Raw genomic sequence first — 18,966 nt, forward strand, 5'->3', positions numbered from 1 at the left:
GTGTTGCTGCTCTGCCTGCGGAGCCCCCAAACCCCACAACAGCAGAGACCACAAGTAGTGCAGTGGAGCTATGGCTGAGAGAGCTGGGCTGGGGCAGCCTGGAGAAGAGAAGGCTCCTGAAGGGGAGACCTTAGAGCAGCTCCAGTGCCTAAAGGGGCTCCAGGAAACCCGGAGAGGGGCTTTGGACAAGGGATGGAGGGACAGGACAAGGGGAATGGCTTTAACCTGCCAGAGGGGAGGCTGAGATGAGCTCTGAGGCAGAAGCTCTTCCCTGTGAGGGTGCTGAGGCGCTGGCACAGACTTTTCCCAGAGGAGCTGTGGCTGCCCCATCCCTGGCAGTGTTCAAGGCCAGGTTGGACACAGGGGCTTGGAGCAACCTGCTCTAGTGGAAGGTGTCCCTGCCCGTGGCAGGGGTTGGAGCTGGAGGAGCTTTAAGGTCCCTCAACCCAAACCAGGCTGGGATTCTGTGATTTCGCATCCTGAGCACACCAGAGCAGAGCAACCTGCATCAGGCAGAGCTGAAACCAAACTCCGTGCATGGAGCCACCTCATGGCCAGAAACGTTTTCGACTTGGAGCTAAAAGTCAATTATGTCATTATTGAAACATTTTGATTAAAACTCACTTTTTCCCTTCAGAGCCCACCTTGGCCAAGCCCTGGGGGTCCCGTTTGCCCTGGGCACAGCTCAGTAGCTCTGATTTAACCCAACGCTGCTCAGCCCAGCTTTATTCCTCCTGCTGCACCAGTGCTGTGCACAAACCAAACCCACAAGGGTGTCTTTTCCTTTTATTGAAGGGGGAGGTAAGATCTGAAGCAGCTTAATGGCTTCTGGGGTTTTCCCTTCAAATTAGTAGCAAACATTAGTGAAACCTCAGCAAACAGGCAGCTCCCCAGGGCCTTCACCCCAGGCACTTTCTGCCATGGAGAGGTGAGGGAAGACGTTCCCATTTGGGAATTAGCTTTGCTGCTGAACAAACCACAGCCTGTGGGTTTGCTTTGCCAATGTCAGAAGCCAACTCCTTGTGCCAGCGGGACCATGTTTCAAAACCCTTCAGTGGCTTCTAGAGGAGCACAAGCCCATAATAGAGATTTCAGCTCCTGCCAGGCTGCAAAACCCCTCCCAGGAGTCATTTTCTTCCTCCCATGTGATGACAAAGGGCTTGATCTGAATCATAGCGAGGTCCTGAGCCTGCCGAGTGCTCAGGCAACACTAGAAGGCACCATTCCTCCAGAGATCAGGACACCCTCTTGCTGCTCTCAACACCCAACTCCGCTGCTGAGGAAAGCCACAAGCATGAGCCTCAAAGGCCAAAAAGAATGAGAATGTTTTATTTCCTTGAGCTCCAGTGATACAACTGTAGCAGCATCTCACAAAGGGACTCCTGCACTGTTAAATATACATTTAAAGGAAACACATTCAATTCCAAGGCAGGCAAAAATATATATATCTGTAAAATTAAGAACTGCAGACAAAGTTCCTCATCCTCCTCCTTAAATAACATGTGCGTTTGTTGCAGACAAAGCAGCAGAACATGGTTCACATACCAGGTTAAAGTAAAACTTCAGACTCACAAAGGCAAACCCAGAAGGGATGAGCAGGGGCTTTGGCAAAGGGGCTTTCACTGGGGATCCGGCACCACGCACAGCAGGAAACATTCCAAACATGTAAGAGACTTCTGCAACTACCAGAGCAACTGGGCATGTCCCCAGTGCCGAATGGGAAGCCTGGTTTCACTGGATACCCGGGTAATCCCTAAGGAGCTGTATAAACATACAACTGCTCCTCACCCACTCTGCAAGAGGCAGAGCAAGCTCCCAAGAAACCCTGGTCGATGATTATTTGTGCTCAACACCCAAGAAGTTCCCAGGCATGCCCTGGCTCCCAACCCAAATGGGATGGTGCATCCCTCTCCAAGAAGGATGCGCAGCTGTGACCACCCTCTCAATCACTCCATGTCCACAGGCTCCATCCCTGGGCAAATCCAGCCTTCACATCCCAGCTACTCACAGGTTACTCCAAAGAGGAGATGAGGTTCTCCCAGAATAGCCAAGGTGAAGTCAGAAGTATTAAAGCTAAGCAGCCAGAAGAGGATGATGCACTGGGGACCGCTCGCTCAGCATGACTCCTAGCTACTGAAGTCACACTGGAAGCTGTCACCTTCCACATTATGCTACAGTTTGCCCCTTAATATTAAAGTGACCCAAAATGTTCATCTAAGTGTTTATGCCCATCTCAAAAGGAAATATTTGGTGCAGTTCTGGTTCCTGTTAGTGATACTCCAGTTTCTCAAGTCAACAGAAAAAGACATCCAAGGCTAACAGACAGCTCGGAGACCTCCAGCCTCTGCATGCAGAGATAGCTGAGAGCTTTCTCCAGCTGCACCACCAACACCAGCGGCCTCAAGCTCACAATTTGTACACTTTTAAGACACAGGGTGCATTTGACACAGTGATTCATTCAGTTTAAGTGACAAAAAAAAAGGCATCAAGAAGCTCATTTCACCATTAGCAATGGTACAAGGCTAATTTACACAAGGCACATGCAACACCACCCGGAGAGGTGCTCTTTGATTTACCTTCTCCGAGTAACACAGCAAGAGGCTTAGGTCTGTTTAGTGTCATCCTACCCAAGGTGCCTGGCTGATGGGACACTTCCAGTGACACGTGCCAGCCCAAAAGCTGCCCATCACATGCAGCTCCCCCAAAGACATCCCACCCAGTGCTGACAGCAAGCTGAAGCCACATCTCCACAAGCTGCACCATGCACAGCAGCAAAGAGATGGTGCCAGCTTGAGACATCACTTCCAGGGAGGATGGAGATGTGCCAGCTGGTGTCCTGTAACTTAGATTTATACATCCAGGCACCTAAAATCCCTCATTGGCTCCTGATCACCCAAGTAACTGGTTAAAGGCTGCATTTTGGGTTGGAAAAACCATTCCTAGTAGGAGCAGGCACAGCTTTGCTGGCCACTGCAAAGCTCAGCATCCCACAGCAGCAAACCCAGAGCACGAGGAACCTCTCTAGGTTGTCTTTTCGATGTTTTCTCCCCTCCCCAACAGAGATGAGCAGCAGCTTATTGTTAAACACGGGCTGGGAGGTGCCTTCGGTTCTGCAGGGCAGAATTCCCCATGGATTTCCCTGCCTGCTGCTGGTTTGGTGCTGCCAGGATGTGACCCTTGTGACGCTGTAGCCAACCTGTAAACAGAAGCCCCAGGTCCCCCCTTAGGGAGCAGAGCAGCTCCATGCACCCCACTTCCACCCCACCAGCTATGGGGAGGCGCACGGTCGCTCCTGCGAGCGGGATCGGGGCCTGAGTGGAAAAGGATGAATAAGTTAAGGGAGGATGAGGCTGTGCAGCCATCACACACCATCAGAATGTACCTTTAAAAAAGTATCTGCGAAAAAAAAAATGGACTATTCTGTTTAAAATCTACATTTTTTAAGAGTCTCCTTGTAAAAAGTAATGGAATTGTTTCCCCCACAAAGTGTTTTGGGGTGTCCCTCCTTGGTGGTGTCCCTGTTCCTTCTCCCCCCCATCCCAACGAGTCTTAAGGGGGTACCAAGTACCTTGACACCCACACAAGAATCCAGGCCACCGTCTGGGGGTTCAATGCTGTATAATTAAAGCCAATCTGGCTATAAAAATAAATGCTTTTGTGTCTTCCTCGCATAGGATGGAAGAATTGAGCCCTTTTTTAAACAGCATCTAGCTGTAATAGTAGTTACAAAACAACCCAAACGCCTACATAGAAAAATAAAGGATAAACATTATCCATCTATTTTATATTTATATAAAAAAGTAAGTTCTGTGACAGGATATTTCGCTTCTTTGCTGTAAAAAAAACCCACCACCCCAGCTTAGGTTGTATCACCTCAGCTTTCTGGTGAGGAGTAAACTACATCTTCAAACTTATTCAGAGAGAAAAATATCAGTTAGCAATTTCACTTCTCCAAAATAAAGTTATTAAATATATATATTATTATAAGTCTTTATAAATCTTTTCATGAAGCAAGGAGGGGAACACGTGGCTGAGGAGCACTTTAATCCCTGGGGAAGGGAGAAGTGGACGTCAGCTGTGAATCCACCACAAACCTGGCATTTCCCTTAGCAGAGACCCAGAGCTGGCTGGCTTGCAGGTACACACACACAAACACACACACATGGAGGGGACACGGAGGCTTGCATTCACCCTGGGAGTCCTTCACAAGGATGTTCTCTTCTCCAGCTTGTGCTTTGTGAGAAAGTACTTGAAGAATTCGTACACCGACCAGGCAATGGCTGTTGAGGGCATCTGGTAAATGACACGTGCTTGCACCCCCCTGAAATACCCCGAGACACCCCCCAGCTGATAGACAGTCTTGAAGGCATTCACCATGCCCGTGAGGTGCCCGCTGATGTTCACAGAGCTCAAGGCCATGTTCTCCTGGGTGTTGAGCAAGGTCTTGCAGACATCCAGGGGAGTGGTGGCGGCGGCAGCCACGGCCCCTGCGATGGCACCGGAGACGATGTGGGACCGAGGGTTGTACTCCCGGTGTGGGTTGATCTGCTCCTGCATGAACTCGTAGGTGATGAAGTGAATGGCCTGGAAGGGGACGTTCATGGTGAGCTGGGTGGTGTAGCTGCGGTAGAAGGCACCAAACCCTTCCGTCTTCTGCACTGTCCTTACGCACGCCAGGACGGACTTGTAGGGGGAGTTGAACATCTGCATCCGCTGCTTCACCACTGGTCCAGGCAATGGCCACAGGGTGGGCAGCACCAGGCAGGACAGACACAGGGACATAAAGGCTTATTAGCTAAGGCACATCTTTCCTGGTCATCCCAACACCGAGACTGAACCGTGCTCGAAGCCCCAACCATCCAGAGCCAACCTCCCCTTCCAAGTCCAAACTGCTATGACATAAAGCAGGTATTCCTGTAGCATGAGCTCCTTGTCAACAGGCTTTTATGAAGAAGCTGCATAGAGCCTCTGCTTCCCCCAGCCTGCCCAGTGCCCCCCCAGAAATCAGCACAAGTGAGGGAAGCAAGTGGGATCTCAGCCCCGGGTCAACAGCTCTCCTCCAATGCACTCCCTCCCCTAATTAAGGAACCTTTAATTCTACCTAGAAAGGCATTAAGACAGACTGGTAAGGACCCCCAGATGCACCCATAAGTGCTGAAACACTGACGCACCAAGACAACGGGGCAGAAAGGTGATTGAATTACCTGAGAAGTATTACAGACCTCAGTCCTGAAATGGAACAACTTCCACTGACTTAAGCAAAAGGCCAATTCATATGACCAGGATGTGATTAAAAGGATTTGAAACAATAGAGACATTTTTCCCTTCAGAAACACCTGATCTTGGGCCAGCTCAGAAGCCCAATACATTAACACTGACTAGCTGGCAGCCCAGCTGATTGTCTTCATTTTAGCTGCATTTTACCATCAGCCCTCTTCATGCCAGACTCTACCTACCCAGGAAGCACCAGAAGAGTAGTAACAGCATTGTGTTAGTAAAGAGGACACCAGGTTTCCTAGGAAGTCACAACATGCCATGCAGATGCTGTGCACCCCCTTGGCAAGCAAGGGAGAACAGAAAGGCAGAATCTATCCCTATACACTGACCTGCCTGAGCTCGTTAAAAGTTGGGCAGAGTCACTAAAGCAAAGGGCTTAAGGTGCTGAGATGGCACAGGGTGTCTTCCCAGGCTAATGGGGTGCAGCACTTCCCCAGCAGCACAGGGCATTACCTTCAGCAGGATTCATCACTGCGTCGTGGAGCAGCGTGGCCACGCTCCCAGCTATACCTGCAAGACACAAGAGCATCCTTTAAGAAGAAGGATATTCAGAAGCCAGGGCTTGCCTGGGCACTGCCATCTGCAGAGGCAGCAGCCAACATCCTCACAGGATGGTTTGGGTTGGAAGAGACCTTAAAGCTCCTCCAGTTCCAACCCCCTGCCATGGGCAGGGACACCTTCCACTAGAGCAGGTTGCTCCAAGCCCCTGTGTCCAACCTGGGTACCGCTGCCTGGGATGCTGCAGCCCAAGGAAGCGCCCAGCAACACGATTCATTCCCAGTGCAGAAAAACCCCATCCAAAGCAGCCTGACAGGAACCAGGATCCATTCCCACGATCCCAGCCATCACCTTTGCTACTCCCTACAACAACTCACAAGGTTTTGTCTGCGCAGGAAAGCACCAGGTTCACTCAGCCTGTGCTGGACTGAGACATGAGCAATGTTTAGCACTGGCTCAGTGCATCCATAATTAGGCATTTTCATCCGTTTACTCAGTTTAGTTTTAAACACTAATTGCCCAGATTCTGCCAACATTCATCCAGCCATTAATGATTGTGCAGTTGGCTCAAGGATGGGCCTCTCGAGCCACACCTTCTCCTTTGATGTAGGTTTCCATCTCAAATTCTCTCTTGCCCAAATGACTTTCGGTCATTTCTCATTAAGGCAGCGCTTCGCTTTTCCCGCTGGAACCAAAAGCCTGTAGCTACTTGAAAGGCAAACACAGGAAGCACATTGCTAGCAAAAAGCAGCAAGCCAAAAAGCTATTATATACCCTTAACGGAGGTGGTTGAGTCAAGTCAAGTGACTGCCATGGCAGCTTCCCACCATTGCATCATGTCAAGGACCAGGCAGAAATGTCACTGCACAGAGCCCTGTGTAACACCCCTGGCTGCTCAATCGGAGGGTTTCTGCCATTACAACAAGAGGTTTAGATGATGCCTTCAACATCAAGCCAGAAACAGTCTGTGATTGATTGCATCCAAATGCCTCTTGTCCAATGTATCGATTCCTTGTGCTAGAACAACTGGAGAAAGAAGAGTAGGGCAGAAATCTGGTCTAGACTAAGACTTTGGAGGGTGTCAATGGTGCTATGAGGGGTTCTCCTCTCACTGCTGACAGCCAGCCCAGCCATCTCTAACCCCTAGAAGACAGATCTACCAAGCAGTCAGCAGTCCTGGGACAGGGCCCAGTTTTCGGAGGAGCGTGGTGACCTGCATGAAGCATTCAGATGGTGGGCAGGTACCACACTTGCCTGTCTGACTGCCCCCTGCCACTCCAGCACTTCCAAAGCAGGGACCTGAAAGCCTGGAATGACATTTCCATCTCACATCCTCCCATTAAGGTATTCACAGCAGCATTCTGAATGCTGGCTGCCTACAGCAGCTCTTCCCAGAGCAAAGCACAGCGAGGGATGCCAGGCTAAGCATGTCAAGCAAGCAAGGGACAGGCTGGTAACTGCAAGCTTATTTTTATGCATAACACCCCCCCCCCCCCCAAAATACCATTGGCCAAGTGGCTGTTTCCTCCATGCTGGAAAGTATCACTTAGAGACTTTTTCATCTTTTCGTAGCAGGCAAAGTACATGGCATGGGCAGGGCCAGCCCCCAGCATGGTGACATTAATCCCACGTAAAGGCCTCCAGAAACCCTCTGTCATGACAATCTTCTTCAGCGCTTCGTACACGCTCCTGTACTGGGCTTTGGGGTCCGGCTGCAAGCTCTGCATCCTGGTCTGCAACAAAGCACACGAAGGGAGAGGCCTCAGTTAGCCCGTCTTTAACACAACAAGCACCAGTCGGAGAGCAAAAGAGCTACAAAACTCCCAAGATCATGAGTGGGGTCCATCGTTTTGTCCCCAGTTGCACCCACGGCACTATTCAGAGCAGCAAGATTAAGTTCATGCTCCCATTGCAACACCAAAACATTACGAGGCTGCTCAGACAAGTGCTCGGGAGGGAAGTGTAACCTCTGCTCTTGTTTCTGCAGGGAAAACACAGGGAATTAAGCTAGCGCAGTCGTTCAAAAGCCTGGGTGAAGAAATACAGTTAGGTCTGTAATTGCCTCTTGCTTACAACACTCCCAGCTCCCTGCCCCAGCTTGTTCCTCCTGCTGTTGCTCAGCTGCTTGTGACACTTGTGTGCAGCGTTTGTCTGCTCCATTGGGAAACAGGTTTCCTAGAAGGGCAAGCTGAGAAAATGGGGTACCCACAGTAACCCCCCCGTAGGAGAGACAGGTAAAGGGCACCGGAGCTGGTGCAGGGCCTGGAGCACAAGTGTGATGAGGAACGGCTGAGGGACCTGGGGGGGTTTAGTCTGGAGAAGAGAAGGCTCAGGGGGGACCTTCTCGCTCTCTGCAACTGCCTGACAGGAGGATGGAGCCAGGAGGGGGCTGGTCTCTGCTCCCAAGGGATGGGACAAGAGGAAATGGCCTCAAGCTGCACCAGGAGAGGTTTAGATGGAGATGAGGAACAATTCCTTCCCCAGAGGGTGCTCAGGCATTGGAACAGGCTGCCCAGGGCAGTGCTGGAGTCACTGCCCCTGGAAGCGTTCGCACACCATGTAACCAAGGCCCTCAGTGCCATGGGTTAGTGGTGGCCTTGGCAGTTGGACTTGATCTTGAAGGTCTTTTCCAACCTGTTTGATTCTGTGATTCTAAAGGCCACTGCATTCTCTTGCACAGCAACCCAAGGAAGACCCCATGGGTGACTATCCTTGCCCTGCTGCCACCCACTGCCTGAGCCAGGAGGTTTCACCTGCACCTTTCTTCAACAGCCCTCAATGGGCTTTTCTTCCACGTATTTTGGAAGCCAACTGAGCCGCTGGCACCCAAATCCTCCCATTACACTCCCCGCTGTCAATTATGCACCGTGGGAAAAATGACTCCTTTTAGTTTGTCTCAGGCTTCTGCAGTCTGATGCCATCACACACCAGCAACACCCAAAGCCAGTGATGATGCCAACCTGCAATGGTGTTTGCAGGGCACAGACACCAGCCACTTCACACCATCAAGAGGAGGCACCCTGACAAGGCTTAAACCTCTGCAAACATCCCGGCAAGACTAGGCAGACATAGGGCATTGAGATGCAAAGGGCTCTGGTGCTCCTGCTGGTCTGCAATCCCAGACTGAAGGGATACAGCCCTCAGTGCAGCTCCACACCTTGAACCACAACCAGGAAAGGGAATAGCCACAGGAGAGGAGTGTTTAGCAACCTGCAACAGGCACCAAACTAATGCTCTCTCAAGAAGCTTGGGAACTGCCATGAAGAGGTCCCTGACACTGAGGTTTGACAGGAAGGATGCCTTCCACCCCATCAGCTGGGACACCCCATCTTCAGATTGAAGTTCCTCCCCCAGCAATGTGGCAGAACACAGACAAAGCGACACGAGCAGCTCAGTCCTCAGCAGAGATTCCCTTGAAAAAGCAAGGGCTGCCCGTGCCACCTCCACACTTCCTTGTGGGGACACATCCCTTCAAGCTTATCGTTTCACATCAGTAATTAGCCAGGAGGTAATACTACAGCTAAGATTTCAGGCAAGATTAAGCCAATACTACAGCTAAGCTTTCAGGCAAGATTAAGCCAATACTACAGCTAAGCTTTCAGGCAAGATTAAGCCAATAAAAAGGTTTGTACTTTCGATTCCCCAAACCACTCTACCTACTGGAAACTGTGGAGCACTTTCAGATACACTTTCTAGGACCAAGGAAGAGATCAGAGCTGAGTGCAGGACTTTAACCCAGTATAATAAAACCAAGCTATGAAAGCAGCAAAGCAACACGTGAGGCTGAGCCAAAAAATAGTTGTATTTGTAGTAAATAGCCTAAAAAAAGGGCACAGGAATTACATCTGCAAAGTGACTTAGTTCAGCAGCTAGCTGAATTGCAGACTTGAGCATCAGCCAGTGCTCACGACAAGGCATCATCCCACAACAGGGGATTTGGCAGCCTCAAGCAAAGCTTCCTGTTTCAGAGCACTAAACGCATTGTAACCTATGAAGAGCACTGGAAATAAACCCAAAGGCTGAGGAAAACCCTCCTGTAAAGGCAGCAACAGCACTGGGTTATCTTGGAGTTTAAAACCAGGCTTTAAATCCAGCTCGAAGCAGGCACAAGGGTCTTGAACCACACCCCCCCCCGCCCCACCATGAGTCTCAGCACATTCCCATCCTATGGATGCTTGTCAGGAGGGGCTGGATTTCATGATGCTGCCAAGAAGCTCCTGGCAGCGGCTCTGCCGTCAGCGTGACTCAGCAGACCCACCGCTGCCGAGCTGGTCCCATCCAGCCAGGGCTGGGCTTTGCTTGGTTTCTTCTCTTCTCTGCTAGTTTTAACTTGAAGGCATTGCTTCAGAGGCCAGAGCTGACCGGGGAGATCCCCATCTCACCCCGCTCTGTTGCTGGGATGCCTTCATTTAAGCACACAGCAGCTTCATCTCATCAGAAAGGGAATCAGGGATAAGCGCTCTTTAAAGCAGTAAACTACCAGCCCAGCCCTGAGTATTTCCACCCTCACAAGATCCATTTGCTTTCACATCACAAGGAGTAAATATTTCCCCATTGATCATCTGAACCACTCTATAGGGACCCAGAAGCTCACACAGCAGCCCAGAGCGGGTGGTCAGGGTGTTGGACCCACCTAATCCATGCATGGGTCTGCAGTTTGCCTCACCACCAGCACAGCCGGGTCAACCAGCTTGCACCTTCCATTAAAGCTGTGGACACAAACAGGACAAACTGCCCAAACTCAGGATCTCCTGTGTGGCAGCTGCAATGCAAAAGGTACGGAGCTGAGAAGTCCAGCTCTGTTTCATCCAGGTTAAGGTTATTGTGGTGTGAATGATGATTTGCCATCAGCTATGCAGTCCTTACCCCCCCCCATCTCCTGCCACCTATCTGAAGCCATCAAGTTCCTTCAGGAGCCTCACCCCCCTGTTAACCAGCCAAGAAATACTTCTCCACCTACTTAGATTAATCCTCATTGCATAAGGCACTGACAACCACAAGCATCCTGAGAGTCCTGGTTTCAGCTTGGGCATGAGAAGCGACACCAAAAGTCACAGCTTCAGGTCCATCAGGTTCCCTATTTGCGGACCAGCGTTGCCTTTATAGATGCTGTTTGAGGGAGAGCACCCAGAAGCACATGAATAGCCCAGGATTGTTTTCTACCTAGAATTGCTTTTACTAAGAGGAGTCAGGTCTCTGGCTTTGCATATTCTCACAAGGGTCACTGGTTTGACATGCCACTGTACAAACAGGCTGGGATGTAATTCACCTTTGTTTTTCTTCCCGAACACAGCATGCTTTCTCCAAGTTCAGCCTTCATGTTCATGTGACAGACAACCAGCTCCCTGAAGCTAACAAAAGACACAGAGAACACAATATGCTTTCACCAGGAAATAAGCAGTGTTACTGCAGCAACCTGGTCAGATCCTGCTGCCCACAGGCGGCTTTGCTGGTGCATGACCCATGCCACGCTCGAGCTCTGAGCTCCCTTTTGTTGCTCCCAAGCAATGTGGTACCTACCCCTGTCTGCAAAGGCCCATGGAAGGGGAACACAGGGCCAGTCAGATTAGCCATGACTTTCCAGCACCCCAACACTAGAAGAAGACGAACTGCTCCTCCTGGAGCTGCATTGAGATGGGTGGTTGCAGAACCTGCCACCACCAAACCCAAGGCAAGCATCACTTAACTCCAAAGCCTAAATGAACTGCAGTACAACAGCTCACAGAAGCTCATCTGCCCTGCACAGTCATACTCAAGTGCTTTCAAGCTGCTACAAGCAGGGAAGCTCCAAAGTCTACCAGCACCAGGCAGGTCACCCATGGTTGATTGTCCTAGCTGGAGCCACCAAAACACTTGCTCCACCCCTCCCAACAATCCTCATTGTACCTGTCCTCATTCCCCTCTCTGGCATCACAGATGTAGGCTCCATGTTCCTCCTACCCTTCACCTTAGGAATTCCCATCATAGTCCAGGACCTCCCATACCCACTAGGAACCACACACAGCCACACCAAAACAGCTTACAGACATCTGGCTGCACCAGCTTGGGAAGGAGCAGTTCAGGTTTTCACAGAGGCCCGCAGCATGGCTGGGGCTGAAGGCAGGACTTTGTCATTAGTGCCACTGCGAGGAAGGGAGGCTCAAGCACATCTCCAGTGTCTCATCAAGCTGTTTCAAGCAATTAGCTCCCACGTGAGGACAACTTCACATCCCTAAGGCAGCTACTTTACCCACCTTGGGAAACCAGCTCCAGCAGGCTTGCAGAGAAGCCACTAAATGGCTTAAGAGGAGGCTCCAGGGGAGTCCTCCAGAAGTTCCCATCTGCTGTCATGACGAGAAGCCCTTGACATGCTGATCTCTAACATCATTTTGGAGGCTGATCAGGCTTGCCAGGACAGCTACAAAACAAAACGAGCCTAAGGACTATGAGACATGCATCTAAAACCCTACAGCTCCAGCCAGCGCTTTCATACAACCACAGCGTTAGGTGCGTAAGACAGAGGCCAACACGTAACCAAGGCTGAAGCTGCAAGGGGGGGGGTCTTTACCATCAGAAGGAAAAGACATCAAGCAAATCTCAATAACCACAAGTGCCCAGTTTTAGTTGGTAAATAGGACCCATAACACCTTTCGCCTCTAAAGAAATAGACACACTGCTGCAAAATACACAACTAGTGATGATTTAAGTGGCAGCACATTATCGCAGCAAGGTGCTGCAGGAGGCTGCACACGGGGATGTGCATCATGGATTTACACGTGTTGCACAAGCACCAGCAGCACTTCTGGGTATTCTCTATGCTGCCACACAAGTGTATATGAACTTCACAGAGGTCCATTGGGTGCTATCTTAGCTGCTTCCCTTGACTCACCTCACCAGGACACCACCACCACGGACCTGCCCTACCACAGGAATTGTGCAAGCATCTGAAGCAAGCATTCCCCAAATTACAGCATTTTCAGTTTCTCTTTAGGAGGAAATGACTTGCTGAAGCCAAAACATTTCCTCTAAGGCCAGGTGCCTGAAATGCCTTTTGCTGCAGCATCCACAACCCTTGATCTCCTCCACGGGCTCTGCTCAGCCACAACCGATCTCAGTGAGTGTTATCCACAAAGTCAGCCTAACGAAGGAGCTTTGCTGTAGGAGGAGAGCAGCGCGTTTCCCATGGCAAAGACAGCTGCTTTTACAAGCCTTCATTAGTGTTTGGTTACTCCCATTACAATAAAAAAAAGCCCTTTTTGGGTCAGTTCTCACCTTTCCCACATGGACAGAACAGCGGTGAGTGCCCATCGCAGGACCCACATCCTGCAGCTTGGGATTCCACTCTGCCCCAAATGTGTGGGGTGACCTTGGCCACACTCCAAAGTTCTCCCGGTGTGTTTTATCAGCTCCCGAGCACTTCAAGGCAGTTTGCCGAGCGGGATTATTCCCGAAGTCAGTCATTGCCCCGGCGCTCTCCCAGCACAGGCAAGGGGGGAATTCACTGCCCGGGGAAAGCAGCACTTTTACCTTCCTCCAAAGCACCTCCTGCTGCGGGAAACCAGGCACAGCTTTCGTTTTCTCCCTCTGCCTATTCCCTGCAGAGGAAATGCCCTCTTCAACCACACCACGGAGGCCAGAGTGACGCTGCTCTGAGCGTGACTTGGCACAAAGCACCCGGCTTGTTTGGGAAAGGAGCCAGGCTGGGCTCAGACCCTGCACCTCGGAGCAGCCCCAGCCTACAAGCCAGGTCCAATGGGCACAAACCCAGAGGGAAAACACAGGAAAGCAACAGAAAATATTTCCTTTAAGTGCTTATCGCAGCACACTGGCAAGGTCTCCAGTGCCTCAAAGCGAAGGCATTTCCTCTCTTCTCACTACTTTTTCAGGAGCCCTGTATTGAAAAGAGGAGAATTAGAGCATCTCCTTGCAGCCTTTCCTCAGTGGACCACTGAGGATCCATCAGCACCAGCAACATAGCGTCGAGGGCGCTTGGCTCTTCCCAACCTTTCCTCTCTTTTAAGAGCCGCATGCTGGCAGGGCAGAGGGAGGAAATACCCTTCGTGATGCTTCCTACCATGCTGGTGACACTGCGAAGTCCTCCCTCGCGTGCACCCAACAGCATCTAGAGCACATTCATTAGCCTGGAGCGCATCTGCATCAAACCCAACCACCAGCAGCACTTCCGCAGCCACACAAATCCCTTTGTAAAGCCCTGACGCTGATAAAGCCACCACGGCCATGGCAGTGGGGTGGCAGGAGGTCAGGTTCACGCTGCTCACAACCATCCTCATGTGTGGATGGACATAACACCACCGGCTTTTCCATCCTGGGCTTGGGATTCCAACACTCCAGGAGGGAAAGGCTGCTCCAGGAGGGCACCGGTGGCATCCCCGCCCCGGGGGGGAGCAGCACAAGGACTTTGCTTGCTGCAGCGGGCCTTGGTACACACCTTTGCACCGCGGGTTGCGCAAAGCTCACCGGGGGCGAGGACGCCGGGGCTGCCGGGATGGTGCTTCCATCGGGGACCTCGGGGGGACACCTGGGGGGACCCTCTACACCGCAGCACCCCTCTCCTCACCCACCCCTGCACCTCCCGCACACCCGCAGCAGCTACGACTCTGCTCCCCCCAATCAGCATCCGGCACCGCGGGACCCCCGTGCACCCCGACATCGGCAGCCGTCGGAGCACCTCCCCGGAGGCACCGCGGGGGGACCCCACCACGCACCTTGACCGAGTCCACCGGGTACATGACCGTGTGCTCCATGATGCCCGCCACCGCCCCGGCTACCATGTGTGTGCCGAGCGAGGCGCCGCTGGGCAGGCTCTCGTAGTCCTCGCCCTCCATCGGCGGCACCGGCGGAACGGCGGCAGCCGCGGGTGGGGGGCCGGGCCCCGGGGGTGCGGCCGCGCTGCCCCCCACTCCGCAGCTCAGCTCCATCCGCCCGGTACCGGCGGCGGGAGCTGGAGTGGGGGGGGGAGCCGCGGCTTTAACCGGAGTGGGGGGGTCCACACGGGGCCCGCGCGCCGCCCCGGCCCCTCTTTAAAGCCGCGCCCGCGCCCCGCCCCGCCCCGCGCCGCGCCAGCCAATAGAGAGACGCCGCCGCCGCTTCCCACCGCCCCGTTGGGCATGACGTCAGGAGCCGCCGGGAACCGGGAAGGGATGATTGACAGAGAGGCAAGCGAATAGAAAGGAGAGGCGGGTGAGGCGCAGAAGCGTGATTGGCTCCGCCGGGGTGCGGGGGCCGGGACGGCTGTGCAGGCGCGCTGATGGGGGGCAAGCGCGCAGCCCGGCTTGAGGCGCCCGGGCCTCGTGTGCGCGCCCGACCGTTGGGCGAGCGCGGCCACGAGGGGGGACCCCCTGGCGCGGCCGTGCAAGAGCGGGATCCCCGCCCCCCAAGCACGAGGCCCTCACCGGGGTGTCGGGTGCTGCTGTCACCCGGTGCTGTCAGGATGAGGCACTGCATCATGGAGTGGGTTGGGTTGGGTTGGAGGAAGCTTAAAGCTCCTCCAGCTCCAACCCCTGCCACGGGCAGGGACACCTTCCACTAGAGCAGGTTGCTCCAAGCCCCTGTGTCCAACCTGGCCTTGAACACTGCCAGGGATGGGGCAGCCACAGCTTCTCTGGGCACCCTGTGCCAGCGCCTCAGCACCCTCACAGGGAAGAGCTTCTGCCTCAGAGCTCATCTCAGTCTCCCCTCTGGCAGGTTAAAGCCATTCCCCTTGGCCTGTCCCTACAGGCCCTTGTCCAAAGCCCCTCTCCAGGTTTCCTGGAGCCCCTTTAGGCACTGGAGCTGCTCTAAGGTCTCCCCTTCAGGAGCCTTCTCCAGGGTGGACAGCTCCTCTGTATGGGTTTGAGCCTCAGTGTGGGGAAGAAAAGCTTGTGGAAAAGCTTAGGAGAGATTTCGCCCTCACCTGCAAAGGCTTTTTGCATCCATCGTCCCTTTATGCAGCTCTCACCCCACAGCAGAACCATTAATCCTGGCCCATCCATAGGAGGACCGAGCTCACCCCATGCCCCTGCACCCCCAAATGCTCCTCTTCCCCTGGATTGTGTAACATCGCTTTGTCCCACCATGAAATCAGCCCAAACCAACTACATTTGACACTCTTATAGAGATAGACGCAAAGTCTTTATTTCATTTCACAGCACTGCCTTTATTTCATTCCTCCTTGAAGGATTACTTGGAATTCGACCTTGCTGGGAAGGTGGCATTGCGTGACCTGTACTGAAATCAAATCAAGATTAACCATTCGCATCAAGCACCATGATAATGCAAAGCAATTTATTGCTGCTTGAACCTTGGGAAGCAAGTAAAGAAACCATTCTCTGAGGGCCTGGAGAAGTAGGCAAATAAAGTGCTTGGATTTCCCATTAAACATGAAATGAATACATGTGAGGGGGGAAAAGCCTGGTCTGTTCTCATCCAGGTACTTGGAGAGGTGCTGCGGCGCTGGCTTGTGCCATCCTCCTGCCTCCTGCCCCATGTTTGTGCTGAGAAGCCTCCATTCCCGGTGTGAACACGATGTGTGACTTGCTCCTGATTGATTTTGGGTACCTGGTACTCGCAGCAGTGCTTGTATGGGGGGGTGGGAGAGATGGAATGAGACCTGGGCACTGTCCTGGCATGTCCAAACCATGACACTGACATGGAATCATGGCATCATGGACATCCCAAGAGACCAGGCGTCACCAAGTGTCCTGAAACCTGTAGGAATCAGAGACTGTACAAAGTCCTTCAACAACACGCAATTTAACACAGCAATTTCTGAATCTCTCCTTCCTTTCCCCTGGAAGAAGGCACCGGATTATCACAGCTTCGTTTCCTCCAGAAGAGACTAACTCAAATACATGTTGGTGGCATGGTTTGACGACGTGTTCTCCAGTTTAAATGGCATTGTGGAGCCAGAGAGCCATGTGCGCACACGTAACTCCAGCAGACAGCACTCCCCGATGATCACCCACGTCTGCAAGACGTAAATCAACCCCGGGCACAACAGCTTCCTTTTTGTAAGGCAGCCTTATTCAGGGAAATGCCTGAACTCCAGCTCGAAGGGGAACACTTTCCAGTATTGCTCCATGTAGTTTATCTAGGGTTTCTATTCCATAAACAACAGTCAACAGGAGCTGATCTCCTCCCAGTGCTTTTGGCAGGGCAGAGGAGGGTGGGGAAATTACAATGTCACTTACCTTAATGAGCCCTTTCCCCTACAGTCTTAGGTCTGGCTCCCTGATAAGAATTAGTATGAATCAGTCTGAAATACGGTGCTGTTTCCAGGCAGGAACAGGTTATAATTTAACCCTGAGGGGCACCGACACAAGGAATCCTTTCTGCTCCCGCTCCGTGCCCCAAGAGCCACCCCGGGGCACAGGGAGCTGCTTCAGCCAGGGGTGTCAAAGCAGAGATGCACGAACTGAGGGTTTTCCTCATGTTCATGAAGAAGAGATTAAATCATTCATCATTTGTGGAGGGAAAATGGGGCAGGGAGTCTGGTCTGGCTTGTGGTTTTGTCATGTCACATGCCCCACTGGCAGGAAAAGGAACAGACCAGTGTCTCCTGGATGGTTTCCTGCCATCCGTGCCTGGCAAATAAGAGTCATCCCTTGCAGATCATCAACAGAGTGAACTTGATTTACAAACCCTTCCTTTGAAACAAATCTTGTGCAATGATTCCCTTGCTGCCTCCCAGGGCACAGCCACAGCTTGGTGCATCCCATCCCTGTGCTGGAGCTCCCCGGGAGTTAGCAGGTCCCTCTGCGAGCCCCAAACTCCACCACAGCAGAGAAGCAGCAAAGGACAAAGCTATTTGTGCTGCTAAAAGCACAACCTGGCTGCAGGCTGCACGGAGCACACTCATTTCTACACCAACAAGTCGATGCAGAATACACCGCCACAATCTGCACGCACATTGCATCACAGTGAGCAGCTAAAGTTGATGAATCAGAGCCACAGATCGGAGTCCGCACTGGTGCGTAACCTTCTTCATGGGGCCTCTGCACTGTAGGACAGCTTTGAACCAGCAGAAATAAAACCCACTACCAGAAACATGATGAGGAATGAGAAATAACATGCAAAATGAAGTGAAATGCTCTTGGCTTTCCTAAGTCCCGGACCAAAGAAGGTGCGTGCAGCCCCCAGGCCATCTGCCTGGTGCTCCACAGCTGATTAGGAGGGCCTAGTTTTGCTTATCATGGTCCCTCACTGGGCAAGACGTGCAGCACACCACGGCTGCACCCATGGCGATAAGGCAGGAGTGTCCTCCTGGGAGGCAGCCACCTTCTGGGAACCACAGGAGTTGTGGCTTATCTACACGATCCAGTGCGATGGGTGTCATTTTCTTCTTCACTTTCCAAATGTACAAGCTCTCTAACAGCTGAGCAACACCTTGGGTTAGGGTGTGTTTTAGCTGCCACCATCACGGGGCTGCCAGCAGCAGTGCAGAGCCATGGGTGCTGAATTGGGGTGAGGAAAAGGCACCCAGACTCATCAAATGGTTTGGGTTGAAGGGACCTTAAAGCTCCTCCAGCTCCAGCCCCCTGCCCCGGGCAGGGACACCTTCCACTAGAGCAGGTTGCTCCAAGCCCCTGTGTCCAACCTGGCCTCGAACACTGCCAGGGATGGGGCAGCCACAGCTTCTCTGGGCACCCTGTGCCAGCGCCTCAGCACCCTCACAGGGAAGAGCTTCCTAACATCCCATCTCATGACATAGATGCATCCCCTTCCCGGCACACCAGCACTTGGCCACCCCCAGCCCCAGCCCTCCTTAGACATGTTCAATGCTCAAAATGAATTTCAATCTGCAACTCTGGGCCTGTTTCCCCAGCACCATCCTTAGGTCAAGGGCAGTGTCAGCCTCAGGAGATGCCCTGGAGAAGGGTCTCTCTGACACCAGCCTGGATTTTCCTGCCCACCCGGGTGCATTCTGTGGTGCTCCTGGGAACAGGCAGCCGTGGGGATGTGGCACTTGCTGGGAAACCTGATGTGTTCCACTTATTTTATTATCTCCATATTAGCAATTGCCGCAGAAAATAAGCAAACAGTGTTGTTTTGTCTTCAAGGTGGACTGACCCACTTCTGTGAGCAGCAGCGTAAAGCATCCCCTGGTTTTAAGCCCTTGCTGAGCACACTGAGGTGCTTGCAGGTCAGTTAATACTGGAAAATCAAGAACATTAATCCCTGCTCTGGTACACAACTCAGAGCATCTCTTTTTGC

The 18,966-nt window shown here is 52.4% G+C and overlaps 1 protein-coding gene and 1 long non-coding RNA gene across 5 annotated transcripts; both read right to left on the bottom strand.

The window, feature by feature from the left end:
• Window positions 1-1,303: 1,303 nt before the first annotated feature.
• On the bottom strand, window positions 1,304-14,821 carry SLC25A37 (solute carrier family 25 member 37). 4 transcript variants are annotated; one of them, XM_030510069.1, is made up of 6 exons: window positions 14,481-14,566; window positions 12,103-12,172; window positions 12,009-12,070; window positions 7,280-7,508; window positions 5,731-5,787; window positions 1,304-4,724 (listed from the first exon to the last, which is right to left on the bottom strand). In XM_030510069.1, the coding sequence occupies exons 2-6, from the start codon at window positions 12,140-12,142 to the stop codon at window positions 4,204-4,206; spliced, it is 909 nt and encodes a 302-aa protein (XP_030365929.1). In that variant the 5' UTR covers window positions 12,143-12,172; window positions 14,481-14,566; the 3' UTR covers window positions 1,304-4,203. The 4 variants fall into 4 exon arrangements, with proteins under 4 accessions (XP_030365929.1, XP_030365928.1, XP_030365932.1 ...); XM_030510068.1 differs by lacking the exons at window positions 12,009-12,070; window positions 12,103-12,172 and having other exon boundaries at window positions 14,481-14,821; XM_030510072.1 differs by lacking the exons at window positions 12,009-12,070; window positions 12,103-12,172; window positions 14,481-14,566 and adding an exon at window positions 10,939-11,029.
• LOC115618473 lies at window positions 7,705-12,002 on the bottom strand. The gene is made up of 2 exons (XR_003994806.1): window positions 11,799-12,002; window positions 7,705-7,756 (listed from the first exon to the last, which is right to left on the bottom strand). It is a non-coding gene; the product is annotated as an uncharacterized LOC115618473 (long non-coding RNA).
• Window positions 14,822-18,966: the final 4,145 nt, after the last annotated feature.

The sequence above is a fragment of the Strigops habroptila genome, chromosome 21 (genome assembly GCF_004027225.2).
Source record: "Strigops habroptila isolate Jane chromosome 21, bStrHab1.2.pri, whole genome shotgun sequence".
Classification (NCBI taxonomy): domain Eukaryota; kingdom Metazoa; phylum Chordata; class Aves; order Psittaciformes; family Psittacidae; genus Strigops; species Strigops habroptila.